Here is a 25,199-nt window from a genome sequence, read left to right as displayed (position 1 = left end):
CCAAATAATGAATAGTTATTCATCTCATAAAAAAAAGAGGCAGATGAAGGCATTTCCAGGCAATGAACCTCAGCCCCATGGGTGAGTTTGTTAGTAGCTTTGGGACCATACTAAAAGCCAAGAGAAGTATTCCCTCCTGTTCTCTCAGATAACCAAACCTCTGGTCAGTTAGCTTTATGTGCTAAGATCTAAATACTTCAGTGCCTTAAAATGGGCTTTCAATAATGAAGCAGCAGTTAACCAAGGTAGATATTAAGATGAAAAATTGCCTGAGATTATTTTTATTTTTTATTTTTTTTAAAGAGGAGAGAAGGGAGAGAGAGAGAGTTTTTTAATATTTATTTTCTAGTTTTCGGTGAACACAACATCTTTGTTTGTATGTGGTGCTGGGGATCGAACCAGGGCCGCACGCATGCCAGGCAAGTGTGCTACTGCTTGAGCCACATCCCCAGCCCCTGAGATTATTTTTAAATACACACTCATATGAGAATGTTGACTCACCTGACATGTCTGGCTTTTTGCAGTTTGTACTGTGGTGTAACATCACAACTGTCCTCAGGAGAGATCTTCCCTGGAATACTTTTTCACAAGTTTGGAGTAGCTATTTAGTCCTTTGCAAATTCATGAAGAATGAGGAATTCAGTGACAATAGAGTTGGGTTTCTTGGTGAAATAACAATGACAGCTTTTTTCCGAAAAGTATACTGGTTAAGTTGAACATTGTAAAATTTTCAAAAAATTGGAAACATGATTCATACAAATGTAACATGAATACATGCTGAATATTTATTAAGATTAAAAAAAAAAGAAAAAAAAAGATTAAAAATGGAAACAGTAATTGTGGCTCAGTGGTAATCTCTCATGGCATATGTGAAGCACTGGGTTCAATCCTCAGTGCCACATAAAAATACCTTATTATGTCTATCTACAACTAAAAAATTGTAAAAATAAAAGGGCTGGGATAGGGCTGGATCTATAGCTTAGTAGCAGAGCATTTGCCCAACACGTGTGAGGCACTGTGTTCAATCCTTGGCACCACATAAAAATAAACAAAATAAAAACATTGTGTCCATCTACAACTACAATTTTTTTAAAGGAGGGGCTGGAGTATAGCTTAGTGGTAGAGTACCTTAGGATCAATCCCCTGTATTGCAGAAAAAAAAAAAAAAAGTGGAACATCCTATGTGTTTGGATAGGGGAACATATGTGGCTTTCTCTCTTTGGTCCTAAATTGCAAGTGGGGAAAAAATCAGGGAAGCTGTCAGTTATTAATCAAGTCCTGGCTATTTGGGGCTTATTGTTACATGGGTTATTGTTTGGCTACCTGGATTGATTGCTAAAGATAAAGGTCAGATTTTCTACAAGTCTGACTTGTAGATAGAAGTCAGGTTATTGTAGATAATGAGTTGGTTTCCTAGACTGGTGGCTGCAAATTATGAATCAGAGGCCATAGTCTAGCCATTGTCCATTTGTGTATTCAGTCCCTCAATGTTAAAAATGTGCTTGAACTCAGGGATTTTGGTTTTTGTTGCTATTTTCTGTTTTAAAGATGGTCTCATTATATTGACCAGGCTGGTTTGGAATTCATGCATTTCAGACTGAAGAGAAAAGCCTAATGCTCCCTAAGATGTGCTTTTTAAATTGTTCTTTCTTCTGTCTTTGACAGCTGTGGCTGCCCCAAACTCCTCAGTCACTAGATTTTTGCTTTGACTGAGGCAGCTTCAGTGATGAGTCTATGCCAAATGACTCTGCCCCATAGTCTCTGGACAACTCCACCCCACTGCAGCTATTTCAGCTGTACCCAATCCAGTTAGCAAAGAGTCCCTCCCCACCCCATGACTGAAGAGAAAGCTTGGGGTTAGCTGGCAGGATACTGTATTTGCATAAATTCGCTTTTTTTTTTTTTTTTGTCTACATTACCCATTCCCATACTCTTATCAGAACAGTCTGTATACTGCTTCCCCTTATGCTGCAGCATGAGACCTAATAAAGCCTCTTTTGGATGGTAATATGTTGCCTATTCATGTCTTCTATCTTGAGTAGAACAGACTGAACTGGTTGCACTTAAAGCTAGTAACATTGAGGGCAGCTAGCAGCCATAGAATGGTGGGGAGCAACAGAGAGCTGCTGGAAGCTGTTAGTTCCAGCTTCTGGAATAGCTGGTAGTTGCTGGTTCCAACTGCTAGAAGAGCAGGGAAGGCTCCTGACACTAAGAGCTGAAAGCTGCTGACATTCAAAGCCAAGAGCTGCTAATACTGAGGGAGGTGCATTTTGTCTATCTGCAATTTCTATCTGAATTGAGCAAAAGAACCTCTCTACAGATTGGTAATAGGCTCAAGTGATACTCCTGCCTCAGCCTCTGAAGTAATGTATATGCCACCATGCCCAAATAAAATGTTAAACTTAAAACTTGGCTACTATTGGGTATGGTGGTGCATACCTGTAATCCAGGCAGCTCTGGAGGCTGAGGCAGGAGTGACCACAACTTCAAAGCCAGCCTCAGAAATTTAGCAAAACCCTAAGCAACTTAGAAAGTCCCTGTCTCAAAAAATATAAAAGGGCTGGAGATATGGCTCAGTGGTTGTGATTAAATTAAAGAGCCTCTGGGTTCAATCCCTGTATCAAAACAAAAAATTTGGCTATCAAATTTTGTAGTGTGTGTTCAAGGGACTAAACCCAGGGCTTCATACTTGCTAGGTACATGCTCTAAAACTGAGCTATGCCACCAGCCCACAAATTATATATATATAATTTTTTAGTTGTAGATGAACACAATACCTTTGTTTTATTTATGTCGTGCTGACAGTCAAACCCTCAGCAAGCATTCTACCACTGAGCCAAAACCCCATCCAACCCCCAAATTTTTAATTAAAAAATAATAGTTAAGTTTTGCATCTGAACAAAAGTGCTTATGAAACATCTTTGGTATACACAATTTAAATATTTATCCAAATGTGGTGGCACATGCCTATAATCCCAGTGACTGGGGAGGATGAGGCAGGAAGATTGCAAGATTAAGACCAGTTTCAGCAACTCAGTGAGACTATCAGCAATTTAGGAAGAACCTCAGCAATTTAGTAAAACCTTGTCTCAACATTTATAAAATAAAAAGGGTGGGGCTAGGGTTGTGCTCAGTGACAGAGCGCTTGCCTTGCGTGTGTGAGGCACTGGGTTCAATCCTCAGCACCACATAAAAATAAATAAAAAATACATTGTGCTCATGTATAACTGAAAAAATATTTTTTTAAAAATAAATAAAAATAAAAAGGGGGTCTAGGAATGTAGCTCAGTGGCAAAGTGCTCCTGGTGCAAAAAAAAAAAAAAAAAATATTCCCAAATTTTATCGTACAATATTGTGTCAAGTGTAAGTTCAGGCACCAGTGATCAAAAGGAGGTGGATTAAAAGCTACTGAACAAGGCTTTATTGAGATTCGCCCGGGCAGGCCCTCCAGTCCAACAGAGCAGGTCTGGGGGGAATCGGGCCCAGGCTCAGCCAGATTGGAATTTTATTGGGCTTAGAGCAGGGAAGAGAGGGCTTGGGACAGGAAAGGGAGGTTTTTAGAGTCCCTTGTCCTTCTGGGGTTGGTCGGGGGATCTTGCTGAGATCCATGTCCTTCCAGGATTGGTCAGGAGACCCTGCTGATTGACAGGTGGTTATGAAGGACCATAACTGCTTGACTGTCAGCACATGTTAGGTTGTTCAGGTGGGTTGTCTGGTGCTTTGTTCCCTTAGCCACCTCAAACCAATCTAACATCAAGAATGTACAAATATATATATTTTTAAGGTTTTGGGGATACACCACCTAATTGTTCTCCAGAGAACATAAGCCAATTTATCAACAAATAATATCCATTTATCTGTTGTTAAAAGATAATTTTTCAAAGTTATAATCATGATTGTCATACATATATAAAATGAAAATGTGTCAAAGATTTTATTCTACTCATTAATGAGGGAGCCAATAAGATTTTACAGGTTCAAAGGAGAATTTAAAATATCTTACTTATAAAGATCAGGAGTACTGAAATAGATCTACAAATACTGTTTTTTGTTGTGGTGGTTTTTTTTTTTAATTGAGAGAATTTTTTAATATTTATTTTTCAGTTTTCAGTGGACACAACATCTTTATTTTATTTTTATGTGGTGCTGAGGATTGAACCCAGTGTCCGGCGCTTGCCAGGTAAGCATGGTTACTGCTTGAGCTACATCCCCAGCCCCACAAATGTTTTTTATCAGGAGTGATGAGTGGAGAAACATAATTTGCATGTCTACTGATAAGGACATTTGCATTTCTATCTATTATCTATGGTTTCCTGGGCTGCAATTTAGCTCAGTCCTGCTGGGAAGGATCTATTATATACCACCCAGGCTTCAGGGATAAAGCCCTTGCAGAAGGACCTGGGTTCCACCCTGAGCACTAGGATTTAAAAAAAAAAAGACTTCCGATCTCCAATCTTTTTGTTCTATTTCAAAGTCTTTCACAATTTTTCCGTACAGTTGGGCAAACTTTTCTTCTGTAAATATCTTTATTTTATTCTAGTAGTATTAAGAATTGAACCCAGATACCCTCATCCCTTTTTTGAGACATGGTCTCACCAAGTTGCTGAGGGTTTCCCTAAATTGCTGAGACAGGCCTTGAACTTTAATCCTACTACCTCAGAGTTGCTAGGATTACAGGCGTGGGCTATGTGCTTGGCAAATCTTTATATTTAAAGTAAGCTGTATTTTTGTTAAAAAGAAAAGCCTAAGCAACTGGAAAAATAGCCACCCACAAAAAAAGTCAGCTATTTCTGAACATAGGGTCCACATTTATCTAGAAAGTAGCTATATTTTACCTAGAGAAACTTTGTCTTTTGATTCCATTGTTATTTTTAGTATTTTACCAGACATAAAAATATTTTAATCAGCTCATATGAACTATGAAAATTGTGTGTATGGTGTTGGGAATGGATGCCAGGGCATCTCATGGTAGGCAAGCACTCTACACCTGAGCTATATTCCCCATGTCCAACAATGATAATTTTTTGTTGTTGTTGTACCAAGGATTGAACCCAGGAATACCTAACCATGAGTCCTCCTCAGCTTTTTTTTTGACAGGGTCTTGCTAAATTACTCTAGATAAATTGCTAATAACTGCCTCAGCCTCCTGTGTTGTTTGGATTATGTTCCACGGTGCCAGGAAACAATGATAAATTTAATCAAGAAATGATTTTCTTGAGCAGGCTTTATTAAGCTTGTTTAATCCCTCCATAAATTTTCCACACATTTTAAATGTTCATTTAAAATGTATTTAGTGGGCTGGGGTTGTGGTTCAGTGGTAGAGTGCTCATCTAGCATGGGCAAGGTACTGCATTTGATCCTCAGCCCACATAAAGATAAATAAATAAAGGTACCCAACTAGAACTAAAAAAAAAAAAAAAATTATTTAAAAAATAAATAAAAAAATAAAATGTATTTTGTAGGGCTCAGTGACATACTCCATGCCTATAATCCCAGTGATTATGGAAGCTGAAGCAGGAGGATTACAAGTTCCAAGCCAGCCTAAGCAAGTAAGTGAGGTCCTAAGCAATTTAGGGAGATCCTTCAAAATAAAAATGGCTGGGATGGGGCTGAGGTTGTGGCTCAGTGGTAGAGCACTCACCTAGCATGTGTGAGGCCCTGGGTTCTATCCACATAAAGATAAATAAAGTTATTGTGACCATCTACAACTTCAATATATTAAAAAAGAAAAAAATGGCTGGGATGTAGCTCAGTGGTAAAACAATAGTGGGTTCAATCTCCAATATGGTGGGGGGGGAATAAAAAGAAGTATTTAAAAATAATATTTTAGAAAATATTTTAAAGTTATTTTATTGAAATTTTTTTAAATATTTATTTTTTAGTTGTAGTTGGACACAATATTTTTATTTTTGTGTGATACTGAGGATTGAACCCAGGGCCTCGCACATGCTAGGTGAGTGCTCTACCACTGAGCCACAACCCCAGCCCCTTGAAGTTATTTTTATTAGCAATTTTTAGATATTTAAATATTGGAATCTTAGGTTGAGGCTGTAGCTTGGTGGTAAAGTGCTTACCTAGCAGGTCCAAGGTCCTGGGTTCTATCAGTACCACAAAAAGGAAAGAAAAATTTTTTTTTGTAAAAAATGTTACTAATTATAGATTTTGTCAACACAAATTTTACTTTGTATCATTTATCTCTATGAAGTCTTTGCTAGCCTCAGTGCATGCCTATAATCCTAGCTACTGAGAATACTGAGGTCAGACTGGATAGTTTAATGAGACCCTATTTCAAAATAAAAAAAAGGCTGGGAGTGAGCTCAGTGATAGAGATCAGGTATGCACAAGATCCTGGATTTGATCCCTACCACTTAAAAAAATTCATTATCTCAGGTCATAATTTTATTATATCTTGGTGTTGTGATAAAGATTTTATTTGTTAATTTTTAGACAGAACAGTTTACCATGTTCACTTTTCCGTCATAAACAGTTTTATTTTATGTCAGCTATATTTAACAAGTCTTTTCCTGGATCAGCTTTAGAATTTAGTTTTACATTGGCAAATGATATCAATGTCTGAAACTTCAAATTCAGTCCTTCTGTATTCTTCCAATTACTTGATGTGCCAAATATTTGGTACTTTATGGACAAAGAGGAAAGAATGTTTTCCGAGTCAAACCTTCAAGAACAAAGACATGCATTTAGGTTTATGAGTCCTGATCATTCATCCATCTACCCTTTCATTCACCTATCCATCCATGTATCTATACATGCATGCATGCATGCATGCATTCATCTGTGTACCCATTCATTAATCTACTCAAGGGGTTCTCAACCATGGGCAGTTATACCCCCCCCAGGAGACATATAAAAATGTCTGGAGACATTGTTAGGGTATCATAATGGGGGATGTTACTGGCATCTCTGAGATAAAGGTCAGAAGAACTGTTACGTGTCCTACATTATACTGGACAGCCCCAACAACAATTAAGTGACTTAAAATGTCCATATTACCTAGGTTAAGAACCCCAACTGGGACTGGGGTTGTAGCTCAGGTAGAGTACTTTCCTAGCACATGTGAGGCATGGGGTTCGATCCTCAGTACCACATAAAAATAAATAAATAAAATAAAGGTATTGTGTCCATCTACAACTAAAAAAAAAAAAAATCCCCACTGTGCTGGGGTTGCATCTATAGCTAATAAAATATTAAAAGAAAAATAAAAAATAAAGGTCCATGAACCTTTTAAATAAAGAACTCCCAATGTGCCACATCCAATCACCTACACCCATTCTTCTAAATGTTTATAGAACACTTATAACAATGTCTCTCAGTCTTGACTGAAAGAATCAACTATGGAGTGTGTAAAACATTCAAGTGCTCAGTTATCAACAAGGAATATTCAGAGTTTCATAATCAAACTATGGAAGTTTGTGAATTGAACATTTATCAGTAGAGAAATTTCTGCGCTTGTTTCTGAGAGAAATGTGATATGTATTTAAGATTAATTAGCATAATCATATTAATTCCTGAAACAAACAAATGTCTAGCTCTTCTTCTACCAGGGGATCTCAGTTCAGTCTGCCCATTAGAGCCACTAGGGAAGCTTTAAAAAATATTGATGCCTAGGCCCCAGGTTTAATTGGTCTAGGATGTGGCTGAGGCATGAGGATTTTACAAAAGCAACTTGCATGATTATGATATGTACCAGGGTTAAGAACAGCTGACAGAGCTCAAAAATGCACCTTTTTTTTAAATATGGAAAAAGATATACAAATTAGTGTGCACAGGGGGAAATCATAGCTTGGGAGTTATACGCAAAGCATGGGTCTCCTTCCCTTTTTCTCTTTTTTGTTTTCTTGTGCATATACACAACACGTGTTTCTTTCTTTTTTTTTTTTCCTGTATTCAGAGTCCAATCTTCAGATAAGGTTTGGTGTAAGAACATGCCCTTGAATTCTTTTTTAATTATATGTATGTGTATAGGTGAGTGATGGGGAGAGAGAATTGATCTAGAAGTCCAAATGCCCAGGATCACAGGATGGTTGAACATCTTAACCCTTCTCTTACCACTGGTACTTTTTTAGGAGAGTGGCATTGGCTGGAGATCATGAGCCCTATTATAGCTAATTAGACATCTTTACTAATATTAGAATGGCCAAACAGATGGTCACAAAGTTCAGATGAAAAGATTGAAAGAATTGCAAACAACTAAGCAGCATAATATCCCTCTCGCTAATGTCCCTCAATAGTTTAGTAGATCCTGGTTTATGTCAGACTTTAGAAACACATATACAGAATCACAAAATTTAGATTTTGAAGGAACATAGTGGCATTCAAGCCCTTTCCTCCTGGTTTGAGAGTTCCTCTTTCATGAGCTATGACTGGCTGTTCCTCTTTCATGAGCTTTGGCTGTCAAGACACAAGTTGCATCCTCCAGAATCTGGGAGCCCAGTTTGCTGTAAGACCATCCATTCCAGGGTTTAAAACTCCCATTTTTTTCCTCCTGAAATGACAAAATAACCCTTTGGATTTTTCATCTCAGATCGAATGTCCCTAGTTTCTGTGAATATTCCTTGCTAGTCAGTTTTCAGAGCCTCCTGTGCTGAGGGTCACCTTCCCCTGGAGTATGTGTCCACATTGCCTCCACACCCTGTTATGACATTCTAAGTGTAACCAGAAAAGTGGACTATTGCTTCCCTGATCCAGGACACCTGATTTCCATTAACACTGTCCAGGACAGCACTGAGCACATTTTTAACAGCTACCTCACTCTATTAAAATTACCTTTTGGTCCTAAAGAGTCATCACAGTGAGCATTAATTGGAAAGAGATAATGTCAGCCCAAATGCTGCCTTTCCAGGTCCCAAATCCATTTGGTGAGGTGGAAATTGAAGCTGAATATTGATTTAGGTGATGTGTGTTATATGCATTTGAGCTCACCACCTATCTGACATTAATGCTGGGCACATTCACATTTTCTTTTGTTTTTTTTTATACCTTTATTTATTTTCAAGTGGTACTGAGGATTGAACCCAGGGCCTCACACATGCTAGGTGAGCGCTCTACTGATGGAGCCCAGCCCCAGCCCTCATTCACATTTTCTTATTGTTACTGTCATGGCTATTACAGTTGGTTGAGGAGACCCACTATGAGTTTGATGTAAATTAGTTCCTTCACTTCACAGAGCCCCATGCTTTTTTTTTTTTTTTGAGGGGGGGGCGGGTACCAGGGAATGAACTCAGGGGCACTCAATCATTAAGCCATATCCCCAGTCCCTATTTTGTATTTTATTTAGAGACAGGGTCTTACTGAGTTGCTTAGCACCTCACTTTTGCTGAGGCTGGCTTTGAACTCTCTATCCTCCTGCCTCAGCCTCCCGAGCTGCTAAGACTGTTTTAAAATATCTTTAATTAGTTTATTTATTTTTTATGTGGTGCCGGGGATTAAACCCAAGACCTCGCCCATGCTAGGCAAGCGCTCTCCCACTGAGCCACAACCCCAGCGCCCCCAAGCTGCTAGGATCCCAGGTATGCACCACCATTGCCCAGCCCCATGATTCTTTTATCAGAAATTAGGCAGAGAATTTGGACAACTCACCCAAGGTCCCATGTAAGATATAGAGTCCCTATCTAAACTCCGATGTCTTTGTCCCAAAGCCCATGTTCTACCCCAATTTTGTAATGCTTCACAAAATTATGGTACAATGACTACAAGTCAAGTTCACAGTAATATTCTCTAGGTCCAGCTGGTGGATTGGAACCTCCATTTGATGATGGAAGAAATAGCAACAGAGTTATCTGAGCCCTTTAGATTAAAGACAGTGGAACAGAGAGGGGCTCTCCAGAATTCATGTCCCACCTTAATATCTCAAGAGTTTTAGATAGTAGAACAGGGGGAAATCTCTCCAGAGTTCATGTCACCTTGAACATCAGACCTTTAGAAAGAAACCTTGGGTGCCATACTCTGTCAACCTTATCCTTTCCACTGTATGATTATGAAACATATTATTAATGATAATATAACATTTTAAAATGACTATTTTTAAATATTTTAAGATGTTATTTCCTTGACAATCCTACTAACAATATATCAACTATTTTTTTCCTTTGGCTCTATTTGTGTGTGTTTGGATTTATACTGTAAAGTCCTGGGAAATACTGGAGAAATGCCTCAGAGTTGGCCCACCCAAGGGGACATGAGGTAAGGGGACTCCTCCATTGACTCCTAAGCAAGGGTTAGTGGTTGAAGGGTGCTCCAAACGGTGTTAACTTCCTGATATTTGGGCCTACCCTGAAGCAAGTGAGCACTCATGTTTAGAAAACCTTCTTATAGAAAATTGTAGATGCTTTCAGTAGGAAACCTTTAGCAGACATGGCAAACGTAAGGGATTGTGGTCAAGGCATGATAGCATCTGCTACAAAAGGTGACATGTAGGCAAACACTTGAAGTGAGACAGTGCATCACATGGATATCTAGAGGTAGAATGTTTCAGGAAGAGAGAATATCTATATAAAGGCCTTGAGGCAGAAGCTGCCTGGCAGTCTGAGGAACAGAGAGGAGGCCAATGTGACTGGAATGAAGTGAGCAAGATGGAGAGTAGAAAAGATGATGGCAGAGAGTCATAGCAGGCAAGATAATGTAGGGCTTTGTGAGTTATTTTAAGAACATGGCTGGGGGTGGGGATTGGGGTTGTGGCTCAGCTGTAGAGTGCTTGCCTAGCACGGGTGAGGCCCTGAGTTCGATCCTCAGCACCACCTAAAAAATATATTTTTTAAAAAAAGGAACATGGCTTTTACCATGACAGAAATAGGGAGTCATGGGGCTGGGTTGTGGCTCAGTGGTACATCTAGCACGTGCAAGGCCCTGGGTTCAATCCTCAGCACCACATAAAAATAAATAAAAGGTATTGTGTCCAACTATAACTAAAAAAATAATTTTTTTTAATTGGGAGTCATTAAAAGTTTGAGAAGTGTGATATGATCTAACATACCAGGCTGCTGCTCTGGAAGCTGGAAGACAGGAAACTGATGCAAGAGATGATAAAGGCCTAGATCAGGTAGGTCAGAAGTGGTAAGTGGTTAGCTTTTGAATGTAGCAACAAGGTAAAGTCTGTTGAATTTCTTGACACATTCAATGTGGAGTGTGAGAGAAAGAGGAAAGTGAAGTACAAAATTAATGATTTTAGCCTAAGTAACTGACCTGAGATAAGGGTTTTATGGGTAGAATATGTTTAGGGGGACAATTATGCATTCTGGATTCTTTATTGCAGTGCTGGGGATCAAATCCAAGACCTTGTGCATTCTAGAAAAGTACTCTAGAATTGTACCACTCTAAAAAAGTACCATTGAGCCACACCCCAGGCATTCATGCATGTTTGGACACACTGATTTGTAGATGTCCATTACACATTCAAGTGGGAATATCAAGTTAGCAGTTGGCTATATAAATTTGGAGTTTAGGAGTGTGGTCTAGACCAGATATACAAAATTTAGAGTTGGAACAGAGATGTTTAAAGCCATAAGACTGGATGAGATCACTGAGTGGTCTATTGCCACTATATACTGGATCTTCTCCCTCTGTCCACCTATATCTCTTATCCACACTTTCAATTTTCCACTACTCTGTCCCACTATGCTGATTTCTCAGCAATTTCCTCAGATCTAGCTTCCAGGATACTAATTCTCTCTTTTACTGTTTCTAGTGTGTCATTTTAATTTATAGGCCATTTTTTCATTCTTAGTATTTCTCCTTTTTTAAAAAAATCAGAATTTTTTAGCCTTTTTTCTTTTTACTTTATTGAAAACATCTAATACATACATATATTATCTTTTCCCAGTAATTTACATGAAGACTGACACTACTTTCAATGTGCCTCCATAACATGGTAGTTTGTTTCTCTGTGTGTTTATTCTTTGAAGCTTTTATACATATATGTTCATTCCCTACTCCTGGGATTGGACCCAGGGCTTTGTGCATACTAGCCAAGCACTCTACCACTAAACTGTACCAGAAGCCCAATTTTTTTTTTTTAAGATAGAGAGGGAGAGAGAGAGAATTTTTTAATATTTATTTTTTAGTTTTTTTTTTTTGGCGGACATAACATCTTTGTTTGTATGTGGTGCTGAGGATCGAATCCGGGCCGCACGCATGCCAGGCAAGCGTGCTACTGCTTGAGCCACATCCCCAGCCCACCAGAAGCCCAATTTTATTTCAAGTATCCCAGGCTTATCTGGAAGTTGTTATCTTTCTGCTTCAACCTCCTAAGTATCTGGAATTACAGGTGCGTACCACCATGCCACAGTTAAACTAGAGCTTTGTCTGTGGGAATGCTGTGTGGCTCAGGAAAGGGCATATACAGTAGATTTTTTAATTTGGTTCTTCTAAGTATTTCAGGGTTATCCCTAGCCTGGGGATAATTTTCATGCTAATTCCTCAGCCTGGTGGTTTGTGGCCCACACAGTGTAAGTTTGAATCTCAAATCATGGTTGCATACTCTCACGGAACTTGTTCCCTTGCATTTCTGTAAAAATTCCTTTTTCTCCGTACCAGTGAGGGAACTTTTTATAGCTTAACTTTTCATAAGGATGAAGTCTTTAGGGTACCATCTTTATGCAGGGAGTCTGATTTCCAACTTCCTATCTGGCATGGATCAATGTCTTATATCTCATACTTGCTTGGACATTAATTCTCAAGTCCAACAATCCATTCACACACTTTATCCCAGTCCTTACCATTTTAGTTTTCAGTTTCCTTTTCTCTAGCTCCTGGCTGTTCCTTCTTTACTGCAAATTAATTTTGCATTTCAAAAAATGTTATATTTTAGCCAGCCTCTCTGTTTGTAGAAGAAATATGTTCAAGTTATCTCAGGTATCTCATTGATAGAACTGGAAATCATGGTTGATTTGGATGGTCATATGAACTTAGGAGGAACTATTTTCTGGAATGATATGCCCATGTGACAGGCCCATTTCATTCACATAATGCCCCCCACCTTCTTGTCATATTGTAAGCATTGGCTTCTCTTGAGAGATTTTAGGATGGTAACCTACTGGGTACCATCAATTTTATTCCTATGATTGTGCCTGCCCTGATGATTATTTGCTTCAGTTGTGCCAGTACTGATCAAAGAGGCCTATGTGATAAAAGAATTAGAAACAAATGTTTCACCATCCAGGATCAACTGCCATTACAAAGACCCAAACTGACCTGGCCAAAGAACTTCAGGGCTGGCTGTCTAAGGGTTCTGGTGGACAGGAGGTCTAGCAGGACCAGGCCATTCCATCCACTTATGAGAAGTGAAGGGAAGAGAGATCAGAAATACCACAAACATCTGCTTCCCATGGCCTCAAAAGATGTATCCCCTTTTTACTATGTCCCATTTCCTGAGAATCCCCCAAAGATCTAGAAACCCCAAACAAGTCCTTGTAATGGTAAGGACAGCCAGGAAGGGAAGGAATTAGAATCCTCTGCCCAGAATCTCTGAAACCTTTTTCAGGACTCATTATCCTTCAGTGAAAGAGAAAGTGAGTGGGAAAGAATGCAGGGATCTCAAAGAAAGACTTTCTGCTTTCTCTTTAACAAAACCCATATCCTTTGCTGGATGGGCTGAAGAGCAGAATGGTAGGGTCAGATGGTAGATGCCATTCGGCTGAACCTCCCATCACAAACAGCCCCCTTGCCAGATGGCCCACTACTGTGGGCTTTCACTTCATGCCAGGACTGCTGTCACTTTAAGCCTCTTCTTATCTTGAGGTGACAATCTGCCTTTCAGCCATTTCTACCTTTTGGTGAAATGTCTGCTCCTATGCCTCCATTCTACATTTGGAGACCACACAAATCAAATCCCCTTGCTTCCCTTGTACCTGGCACACCCCCTGGGATGCTGTCACATTTCTCTCTTTCAGGTAAGAAGACTCGGTTCACTCCTTCTTTCCTCATAAAAAGTAGCCCTAGAGCCAGATACCACCCACCAGACGTTATCTCTCATGTCCTCACAGGTGACCAGATCCTCCTCTCCCATTGTTGGCCCCAGTCATAGCAGCACCAAGAGGTATTCAGGAAGCACTCACAGAGTATACTCAAATGCTGAGCCCTTGAGCCACAAGAACAGAAGTGGATGTAAGAGGAAAGATTCCAAGAAGCTAAAACTTCTTATTCCATTGAGAATTTCCCAGCCCAGAGGTGCATCAGCCATCCTGGAAGCCCTGAGACACCCTGAGTCTCAATTTTTCCTCTGAGCAAAGAACTCTTTGGAAATATAATGAGGGGCACCAGCCATACCTGAGAACTGGACTGGACAGTAATGTCTTTTCTTTCCTATTCAGCCCTGCCAGTGTGATGATCCCTGTTTCTATCCAGGGAATCTTGGCCACTTTTACTTGTATTTATCTGGGTCACAGGGGGACAGAGAGAGACCTTGACACCTAGGCCACACATGTGCTGGTAACACACCAAGGGCATGTCTCCCAGAAGCTGTTCACTCACTTCCAGTCACATGGACCAAGATCTGCCTCATTCCTTCCTGGGAACACTGGCTAGAACAGGTTCTCTCCTGGTTGCCAAGGAAGGAGGGTCTCCCCCTGCATCCACTGGCTCAACAACATAGAAAGGATGCCCTTATAGAACTTATGGTCTGAGGGAACTATGAGACCAAGGCCAAGCTTGCCCCAAGATCTCCATCCAGTAAAGGAAAGGGGCTAACCAGAGGGATAAATCCCACCAGGAGGAAACTGGCTGAGCCATGTTTTTGCTTTCCTACTGTACACTCAGTTCCAAGCCCACCTGTACAGAGGGAAGATATCCTTTCACACAGGAAATAAAACAAATTTCTTCAATGAGCATTAGAAGTCCAAACTAGAAAGTAATTTTATCCTGTTCCTGCATATAAGACAGTAAATTAAAACCCAAAGGGTTCTGTGGAGTTGAGCAGGTTGTCCTTTGGACGATACCCTTCCTAGTAGGCAGGCCATTATGTGTTCTCTGTGGTGGGTCACAGACTTGGAGCAAAGTGGTTGAAGCTCTCAGAAGATGGTTTTGCAGCTCCACTAAAGCAGGTTGGAATTGAAGGAACTTCAAGCTACTGGCAACAAGACTACTTTTTATGTGTCTGCTGGAGGCCCATTATGGTTTTCAAGTAATTATGCTGGACAAAGAAAAAAGAAAACAGGAAATCAGGAGGTGTGGACTTAACAGGGATTCTAAAACTATGTCACTCACATTCACCTCATCATTCTTCCTGCAAACTTCACTGTTTCTGGATAAGAATTCCCTATGAATAGCACCAATTTTATGAGAAATAACATTACACTCAAACACTTTCATTCTTCCATCCTAAAGAAAATATGTAAAATTGCATTAAAATGATCTGCAGGAGGGCTAGGGTTGTGGCTCAGCGGTAGAGTGCTCACCTTGCATGTGCGAGACCCTGGGTTCAATCCTCAGCAACACATACAAAAATAAATAAGTGAAATAAAGGTGTTGTGTCCAACTACAACTAAAAACAAAAAATGATCTGCAGGTGCTGGGTACGATGGTGCATGCCTATAATCCCAGCGGCTCGGGAGGCTGAGGTAGGAGGATCGAGAGTTCAAAACCAGCCTCAGCAATGACAAGGCTTGGTAAGCAAACAGTGAAAGCCCGTCTCTAAATAAAATACAAAATAGGGCTGGGGATGTGGCTCAGTGGTTGAGTGCCCCTGAGTTCAATCCCTGATACAAAGTTTCAGGGACCTATTTGAAAGTTTTTTTTAACAGAATGGTTCAAAAGGAAAAGAGGATTCTGTCTCTAGAGGAGTCAAAGTCAAAAGGCCTTCCCTCTATAACTGCAATCACATAAATGTTCACACATTCTACTCTTTTATTGCATTGCTCTGCTTTTAGAAAGCAGGTGGGAAAAATGAGCTGAAACAGAAAGAGTGGGCAGTTAGTAAGTACATGTTAAAACCAGCTTGGAATATGGAGCCAAATCCTAAGTTCCCGCACAAGGCAGAAGAATGAACCCACAATGCTAGATTCTTGATGGGGTTAAAATGTCCTGGGCTGGTGATCCTCCCTTGCTAATCGCAAGAAACAAAAACAAACCCTTTCAGAATTTCGACATATATGCTCTGGACTCCTAGAGCTTAAGTTCAATAAAACATTAACTCATGATTTATTACTTATTTATTGGTACTGGGGACTTATTTATTTATGTTTTTGTTTGTTTATTGGTACTGGTGATAAATCCAGGGGCATCTTACCACTGAGCTATATCCCTTTTGATTTTTTTATTTTGAGACAGAGTCTCACATAATTGCTTAGGGTCTCATTAAGGTGCTGAGACTGGCCTTGAACTTGCAATGAACTCAAGATTTAAACACACACACACACACACAAAATTATGGAAGAAACTCAGTAAAACAGGAAACAAATTTTGATCCTGAAAAAAATCTGATCTCATGTGTATGTGTGTGTATGTTGAATATATACACACACACATATATATAGTGTAATTATACACTACATAGTTACTATACTATATATGGAGTTATTATATAGTAATTAACTATATATAGTAACTATAACTATATATATAGTAGCTATAGTTACTTATAGTAACTATAAACATAGTAACTATAATTATAATACTGTGTATATTTAACTATGTTATAGTTACTATATATACTATATATAGTGTAACTATAGTATATAGTTACTATATATATAAAACTATATAACTATAGTTACAATATAGCTATATTTACTACATAACTATACATATAACTATATATATATATACACACACACACTAGTTCAGTTATATAAAAATGGCCAATACGAAGAGTGCTCCTAGAAATAGAGGAATAGAAGTTTGACCTGTAGAAACACATGGTTCCTCTATTTAATAATTTAAATTTTTTTTGAAGGTTTGAAAGAAAATAATAAAAGAGCAATGTTTGAGCTGGGCATGGTGGTGCATTCCTGTAATCCCAGCAACTCAGGAGGCTGAGGCAGAGGATCAAAAGTTCAAAGCCAGCTTCAGCAACTTAGCAAGACCCTGCCTCAAAATAAAAAATGAGCAAGGTGTGGTGGCTCATACCTATAATACCAGTGACTTGAGAGGCTGAAGCAGGAGGCTTACAAGTTCAAAGCCAGCCTCAGCAACGGTGAGGCGCTAAACAACTCAGTGAGACCCTGCCTCTAAATAAAATACAAAATAGGGCTGGGGATGTGGCTCAGTGGTCGAGTGCTCCTGAGTTCAATCCCTAGTAAGAAAAGAAAAGAAAAGAGACAAGACAGACAAGACGAGAAAGAAAGAAGGAAAGAAAGAAATTTTAAAAAGAGCTGGGGATGTAGCTTAGTGGTAGAACGCCTCAGTTAAATCGCCAGTACCCAAAACAAACAAACATAAAAGTATCCCCTCCCCACCAAAAAAAAAAATAAAGAAAAAATGAAAAATTTATCTATGATATCAAGAGAGAAACTCATGATGGTAATCATGCAAATTGTTTTTATTCATATTTTCTATGATCTTGAAATAACTTATGCTAGTTAAAGAAAGTTAATTTATATAAAGCAATAAAATTTTTGAAGCTCTTTCTCCAAAGTCATTGATATATTATCCTCTTATATATTCAGGATGACCTCAACCAGTTGACCAAAATTAGTCACCATAACTTAATCCCCTCCCAAAGGCTTCACCTCTTAATACCATCATCATGGTAGTTATGTTTCAATACATGAATTTTGGAGTGACACCAACATTCAGCTCATAGCACAAATTTTGTCTTTCTTAGCTTCTGGATTTGGTAGCTTGACTAGAAAGCCCTTCCTCCAATTGAGTTCATTCTCTCCATTAAGGTGACATCTTCACTGATGACTATGAGGAACTGAAGCTCAAAGAGGATTGAGTAAATGGGGGTTGTTATATGAAGGTTCCCCCAGAGCTGCAATTCTCAGGATATCCTATGTCATATACACAAATAACAGGGGTCTTGTTAGGATGCAGATTCTAAAATAGTAAGTCATGGAACAAAGCAAATTCATGTGCCTCCTGATACAATATACCAAGAAAAACATAATTTTTGTTAACACTTGCTGAAAGTACATAACTGAAGTTGAGATACATTTTACCAAACACTTGACTGTATTTTTCAAAAATATCAAGATAATGAAATAGAAGGAAAGATTGGGGAATTGTTCTAGATTTGAGAAGACATTGCAACAAAATGTAATATGTAATCTTAGATTGGATCTTGGACCAAAGGAAGAGGGGAGAATAGTTGTCAAGGACATTTTTGGAATAGTCAAAAATTAAAAATAGCCAAGTGTGGTGAAATATATCTGTAGTCCCGGCTACTTGGGAAGCTGTGGTAGTAGGGTTCTAAGTTGTCTATCTCAAAATAAAAGGGTTGGGGGTATAACTCAGAGGTAGAGAACGTCTGCCTCACATGTGTGAAGCTCTGGGTTCAACCTCCAATATCACAAAAAAGTTAAGTATGGGTTTTGGATTAAATAATATTATTGCTTTACTGTTTATTTTCCTGATTTTGATTATTACATCATTATAATTTAAGAGAATGTCCTTGTTTAAGACATGAACACTGAAACATGAGTTAAGAAAAAGCAGTGCATGACATGTTCTGAAATTCATTGTGGTTGCACATATTTGTGAAGATACTAAAAACTACTGAGTTGTACAATTTTGAGGGTGAAATATATGGTATTATATATCAAAAAAGTTATTATTTTTAAAGAGCAAGAAATAAGGTGTGGGCTGGGGCTATAGCTTCAGTGGCAGAGCGCTTGCCTGGCATGTGTGAGGCACTGGGTTTGATCCTTAGAACCACATAAAAAATAAATAAGGCATTCTGTCCATCTACAACTACAAAAAAATATATAATTTAAAAAAAAAGAAATGAGTTTATAACACATGACCAAGCATATTTGAAGGAGAATCAAATAGAATTTTTAGACATAGCTGATTAAACACAGCTGAGAAGGGTATTAATAAACTGGAACAGGAATCTAAAGAAGTTACCCGATTACAGCATAGAGAGATGAGGAGCTAGAAGATTTTTAAGAGAGAGAGAGGACAGAATGAGAATGCCTAAAATATATCTAATGGAGAGAAAAGGAAGGTAGTATGCAAAAAAATGTAACCCCAATATCCCATCATGATGAAAAAAAAATACTCAATGAACTAAGAACAGAAGAGAACATCTGCAACCTAATAAAGGCAGATCCTAAGACAGACCCTCTAAGAATGCTACTCAAAAGTGTGGCCCTAGTCTAGCATCCTGGGCATCATCTGAGAATTTATTAGAAATGCAGAATTTCAAGTCCCATTCTAGACTTAGTATATCAGAACCTGCATCCTAAAAAGATCCCTGTGATTTTGTATATGACCTAGGATGAGAATTACAGTTCTGGGGGACCTTCATATAACAACCCCCATTTACTCAATCCTCTTTGAATGGGCTTCAGCTCCTCATAGTCATCAGTGAAGATGTCACCTAAATGGAAAGAATGAACTCAATTGGAGGAAGGGCTTTCTAGTCAAGCTACCAAATCCAGAAGCTAAGAAAGACAAAATTTGTGCTATGAGCTGAATGTTGGTGTCACTCCAAAATTCATGTATTGAAACATAACTACCATGGTGATGGTATTAAGAGGTGAAGCCTTTGGGAGGGGATTAAGTCATGGAGACTCTGATCTTATGGATGGAATTAGTGCCCTTTTAAGAGGCCTGAGAGAGTTTGTTAGGCCTTTGCCTTTCTACCATGTAAGTTGCCACACACTAGAAGGTACCATCTTTAAGCAGAGAGCCCTCACCAGACACTTAGACTGCTGAACCCTTGATCTTGGGCTTCTTAGCCTAAGATCTGTGAACAATTTCTGGCTTTTTTATAAATTACCCAGTGTAATATATTTTTTATGGCAGCTCAAATAAGATGCTCAATGTAATAAAATCAATTAAAAAAATAACAAAAAAGTAAAGTCAAAAGACAACAAATAGAAAAAAGTAGTTGCAATTCATACAAAAATATAACTAATCTAATATATAACAAATTCCTACAATTAAGAAATAAAAGAATAAAGTTTATAGCATCTGCTGGTAAATGGATGGAAATGAAGAATGTCATTCTAAGTGAAATAAGCTAGAGTCAGAAAATCAAGGGTTAAATGTTTCTCTCTATGTGGAAGCTAGAGTAAAATAAGGGAAAAAAGAAGGAGGGAGTGGGATCAGATATCATAACAATATAGGGAATATCAGTAGAGTTATAGGAAGACATGGAGGGAGGAGGGACAGTAAAGGAGAAAATACAGAATGGATTTAACAAAAATCATGTTATGTACATATATAAATATACCATAGTAATTCCACCTTTATGTATATGTAGAAAGCACCCATCAAAAATAACTAAACAGGGGCCTGGGGATGTGGCTCAAGCGGTAGCATGCTTACCTTGCATGCGTGTGGCCTGGGTTCAATCCTCAGCACCACATATAAACAAAGATGTCCACCGAAAACTAAAAACTAAATATTAAAATTCTCTCTCTCTCTCTCTCTCAAAAAGAAAAAATAACTAAACAGCTTGGCACGGTGGCATAAGCTTGTAATCCTAACATCTTGGGAGGCTGAGGCAGGAGGATCACAGGTTCAAAGCCAGCCTCAGCAAAAGTGAGGCGCTAAACAACTATAGGGCTGGGGATGTGACTTAGTGGTCAGGTGCCCCTGAGTGTAATCCCCAATACTCTAAAACCTTAAAGATTAAAGGAAGATCAGTAAAGTAGAAGAAGGAAACAAGGAGGAGGGAAAAAGGGAGGGAAAGGTCAGGGAATGGGAATTAGAATGCAATAATCAAAATCCATACAGGTATGATTTTGTCAAAATAAACCCAACTACTGTGTATAACTGTCATGCTTTAAAAAAAAGAATAAATAGAAACCTTACAACCAATAGAAAAACAAGCAAAAGGGGCTGGGGATGTAGCTTAGTGGTAGAGTGCTTACTAGCATGTGTGAAGCCCTGAGTTCAATCCCCAGTATTGCAAAAAATAAATAAAAGAAAAACAAGCAAAAATTTGATTAGTTTGCAAGAAAAAAATTTTAAAAAATTAAAATGGTGCTTCAACATTCAAAGAGATTCGCTTATAGTAAGAGAAACACAAAGCAACACTGAGAAAATTTTTCACCCTTCAGATTGGAAAACAATACAAAAATGGTACACCATTTATTGTGAGCATCCTATAGGCTGATGAAAGGGTACAGATGGGTTTAACTCTAGGTAGGCAATTTGGCAGACCCATCAAAAATACAAATGAACTTTTAACCAAGAAATTCACTTCTACAAAATTGCTTTTCATGTACAGTCACACATATGTGTAAACCCACATTTGTAAGAGCTCAGCTATACTTGTATTAGTAAAGAGTATCACAAACGAAATAAAAAGAGGGCCTGGGTTTAATTGCCAGCACCACAAAGTGAAAAAAAAATAATTAAAGTCCCAGTCACTTAGAGGCTGAGGCCAGACTCAGCAAGCTCAAGGCCAATCTCAGCAACTCAGTAAGACACTGTGTCTGAACAAAAAATAAAAAGGATTGGAGATGTAGCTCAGTGGTAGAATGCCCATGGATTAAATCCCAGTACTAAAAGAAAATATTTGATACATCCTCATAGGTTGACGTGGAATGATCTTTAGAATGTATTGCTAAATAGGAAAAGCAAGTTTCTCCTGTCAGAGAGTCAATGGGAATTTAAAAGATGTGCTTGTATTTTCATGTTTTTGTTTGTTTGTTTTCCAGTACTGGGGATTGAATTCATGCATGCTAGGCAAATGCCCTACCACTGAGCTACTCCAGGCCCTTTCTGTTTTTATTTTATTTTTAATTATTAATATTTTTTGTGAGCAAGGAGAGAGAGAGAGAGAGAGAGAATTTTTTTTTAATATTTATTTTTTAGTTCTCGGCGGACACAACATCTTTGTTGGTATGTGGTGCTGAGGATCGAACCCAGGCCGCACGCATGCCAGGCGAGCGCGCTACCACTTGAGCCACATCCCCAGCCCTTTAATTATTATTTTTTATTTTTAAAATTTTTTAATTTTTGCAGTATTGGGGATTAAACCCAGGGATGCTTAACCACTCATTCAAATTTATTTTTATTTTGAGACAGGGTCTCACTAAGTTGCCAAGGTGGCCCGAAACTTGGGATCCTCCTTCCTCAGTCTCCCAAGTAGCTGGCATGTACCACTACATCCAGCTAAAAATTATCACTATTATTATTATTATTATTTGCAGGGCTAGGAATTGAACCCACATCCTTGCACTTCCAGGCAAGTTTTCTACCACTGAGCTGCACCCCCATGCTTTTTTTTCATTTTCGGTACCAGGGATTGAACTCAGGAGTGCTTACTCACTGAGCCACATCCCCAGCCCCATTTTGTATTTTATTTAGAGACAGGGTCTCACTGAGTTGCTTAGAGCCTCGCTTTTGCTGAGACTGGTTTTGACCTCTTGATCTTCCTGTCTCAGTCTCCCAAAATGCTGGGATTACAGGCATGTGCCTCTGCGCCCAGCTCCTCCAACTCATACTTTTTTTTTTTTTAGTTGTAGACAGACACAATATCTTTATCTTATTTATTTTTATGTGGTGCTGAGAATTGAATCTAGTGCTCACATGTGAGAGGCAAGTGCTCTACCACTGAGCCACAATCTCAACCCCCACCTATGCTTTTTTTTTTTTAAAGAGAGTGTGAGAGAGAGAATTTTTTTTTAATATTTATTTTTTAGTTTTTGGCGGACACAACATCTTTGTTTGTATGTGGTGCTGAGGATCGAACCCGGGCCGCACGTATGCCAGGCGAGCGTGCTACCGCTTGAGCCACATCCTCAGGCCCCACCTATGCTTTTTTTTTTTTTTTTTTAAAGGAGGGGGGGGAGAGGGAGGGGGAGGGGGGGAGAGAGAGAGAGAGAGAGAGAGAGAGAGAATTTTTCTAATATTTATTTTCCAGTTCTCTGGAGGACACAACATCTTTGTTTGTATGTGGTACTGAGGATCGAACCCGGGCCGCACGCATGCCAGGCGAGCACACTACCGCTTGAGCCACATCTCCAGCCCCCACCTATGCTTTTTTAAAGTTTAAAACACCCAAATGAATCACCTATTAAAACGTAAATAAATAACTACAAAAAAATATTGTGTTTTTTTTGTTGTTGTTGTTGTTGTTTGTGACAGGGTCTTGCTATGTTGACCATGCAGACTTTGAATCCCTGGGCTCAGTGATCAGCCTCCTGGTTTGTAAAAATATAAAGAATGTGCTCGTTTGGGTAGGGATCCCATGTGCATCTGCCACAATGTATACAAATTGCCTCTGGACATAGAAGGGTACATGGCATTCTGGCTTGAGGCTGGGCCTTGGCAGAGTGGAGATCCTCTGCTCCAGACCAACCTGCTCAGGAAGAAGAGTCACAGGCCCAACCTAAGGCTGAGACCATGTCTATCTGTGCGTTGGCTGAGTGTGATCTTCTGTCCTCTGCCACTTGCACAAAGTGGCCTGCCCTTGGAGAGGTCTTCAGGGGAGTGGCCTCAGGGGATCTCTGGGTCTTGTCTTCAGTTGTGAACCATCCACAGGATGGCTCAGCCATGTCCAGGTCTGGCAGTGGTCTGTGGGACCCTTCTATAGTCTAGCCCTGTCCCTGTCTTCAGCTTCAGAAGACACTCTTGACTGAGAGCAACTCTGATCTCTCTGGGTAGGCACCATTCCTCTCCTGAAGATCTAAAGTAGGAAGTGTGATTTTGGGTGCCCTAGTAATGAGGTCCCTGAAGACCCCCCACCCTTCCTACAGACAAGTTACCTTCTGTTCTGTCTTGATTTTGGCATTGTAGAAGGAGATGGCATCAGGTCCCTCAGGTAGCACTGTCTGTTGAAGCTGAGCAAATTTGTCCTGGTCATCTTCTCCCTGGAGGAGGCCCAATATAGTAGAGTCCCTTCAGCCTGGCATTGTCAGAATCATCCCTGGCAGGGCCTGTGGTAGGTATCAAGAGAGTCCCCTTTCTGGGTTTGAAAGCCCCACCCAGGAATCTCACAACCCTGTAGCATCCTCACAGACCCCCCTGTAACTGCCACCTGGGCAGGATGAGTCGCCCTAGAGGGCAGTAATAAGAATGGTGTTTCTGGGCTGGAACTGGAGCTCAATAGCAGAGCACATGCCTAGCATGCGTGAGGCACTGGGTTTGATCCTTAGCACCACACACACACAAAAAATAAACAAAACAAATATATTCTGTCCATCTACAACTACAAAAATATTTTTAAATAAAAAATTTAAAAAATAATAAAAAAAAAAGAATGGTGTTTCTTTCTGTCCCCATTCCTCAATAACTGAGAAGAGACCTGTCTGCCTCCTGTCTGGGACAGCCATGAAAGAAGCTATAGAGCCCTGCATACTGCCATTCACGGAGAGTACAGACACTGCCATTCCCCAGTTCGGTCATTGTCATACCATGCCCCTACACTGTGTACTCACCAGAGACACGATCCTGCTGACAGGCACCATGCCTGGCCGGATACTGCTGCCCAGCTTCAGTGCTACCTGCATATCCTCAGGGATGACAAAGGACTCATTGTACCAGATATCAAATTCTGTGAGGAGGTGGAAGATAGCACTATGAGGTGAGGTGTGGGAGCCCCCGAGGAAGCAGGTAAAGGCTGCATGCAACAAGGTATTTTGTTCTCAATGCAGATTCAGTTTCATGCACTTCCTGCTCCAGGGTCTCACCCTGTCTTCATCTCTATCTCTAGCACTCAAGGAGCTGGGAACCACAAGCCTGAAGCCCCTCCCAGCCCTGCCTGGGTCAGCAAGCAGCTCTGAGATCTTCTGATTTTCAGAATTTGGGTTGGGACCTTACACTGAGCCTCCCAACCTTGAGCAGTTACCTAACCCTTCTAAGTTGCGCACCCATGAGCAGGCGGTGGCGACACTGGTCCACCAGGTGTTGGCAGTACTGAATCTCAGCCCTGAGGTCACGCAGATCCTGGTACTCGCTTCGATACTGCTTCTTGAGGTCTTTGAGCTTCAGGATCAGCAAGAATTCCTCTTCATCAATGATCATCAGCCCCTTGTTCTCATACTCACCTGCAGGGTGATGGAATAGGTCAGAGAATGAGAGGGCATCCACCTGGCATTGGCAGGGGGGTGGGGGCAGGTATCCAAGAA

General features: G+C 39.7%; 1 protein-coding gene and 1 long non-coding RNA gene across 61 annotated transcripts in view; one reads left to right on the top strand and one right to left on the bottom strand.

Annotated features, from left to right (window-relative positions):
- Positions 1–25,199, bottom strand: part of Kif9 (kinesin family member 9) — an 84,196-nt gene that overhangs the window by 11,316 nt on the left and 47,681 nt on the right. For 7 of the 11 annotated variants that reach the window (XM_021731444.3, XM_078029246.1, XM_078029255.1 and 4 more), the window contains 4 exons: positions 24,942–25,118; positions 24,510–24,625; positions 23,838–23,942; positions 23,015–23,758 (listed from right to left, as the gene is read on the bottom strand). In XM_021731444.3, coding sequence (XP_021587119.2) covers positions 23,660–23,758; positions 23,838–23,942; positions 24,510–24,625; positions 24,942–25,118 — 497 coding nt within the window. In that variant the 3' untranslated portion in view covers positions 23,015–23,659. Of the gene's footprint in view, positions 1–14,840; positions 15,143–23,014; positions 23,759–23,837; positions 23,943–24,509; positions 24,626–24,941; positions 25,119–25,199 lie in introns of those variants that run through there. The other 4 variants (XM_013361802.4, XM_040290173.2, XM_078029274.1 and 1 more) reach the window with 2 other exon arrangements.
- LOC120891479 (uncharacterized) overlaps positions 1–25,199 on the top strand; it is a 74,204-nt gene that overhangs the window by 18,411 nt on the left and 30,594 nt on the right. For 9 of the 50 annotated variants that reach the window (XR_013429143.1, XR_013429082.1, XR_013429135.1 and 6 more), the window contains 5 exons: positions 4,105–4,180; positions 5,463–5,549; positions 10,146–10,200; positions 15,518–15,617; positions 22,994–23,176. This is a non-coding gene — a long non-coding RNA (uncharacterized LOC120891479). Of the gene's footprint in view, positions 1–4,104; positions 4,181–5,462; positions 5,550–9,454; positions 9,528–10,145; positions 10,201–10,951; positions 11,057–13,904; positions 15,474–15,517; positions 15,618–21,942; positions 22,013–22,993; positions 23,177–25,199 lie in introns of those variants that run through there. The other 41 variants (XR_013429085.1, XR_013429091.1, XR_013429095.1 and 38 more) reach the window with 41 other exon arrangements.

The sequence above is a fragment of the Ictidomys tridecemlineatus genome, chromosome 2 (assembly GCF_052094955.1).
Source record: "Ictidomys tridecemlineatus isolate mIctTri1 chromosome 2, mIctTri1.hap1, whole genome shotgun sequence".
Classification (NCBI taxonomy): Eukaryota; Metazoa; Chordata; class Mammalia; order Rodentia; family Sciuridae; genus Ictidomys; species Ictidomys tridecemlineatus.
The sequence above is the reverse complement of the archived record's forward strand: the minus strand, read 5'-3'. Positions and strand labels throughout refer to the sequence as shown.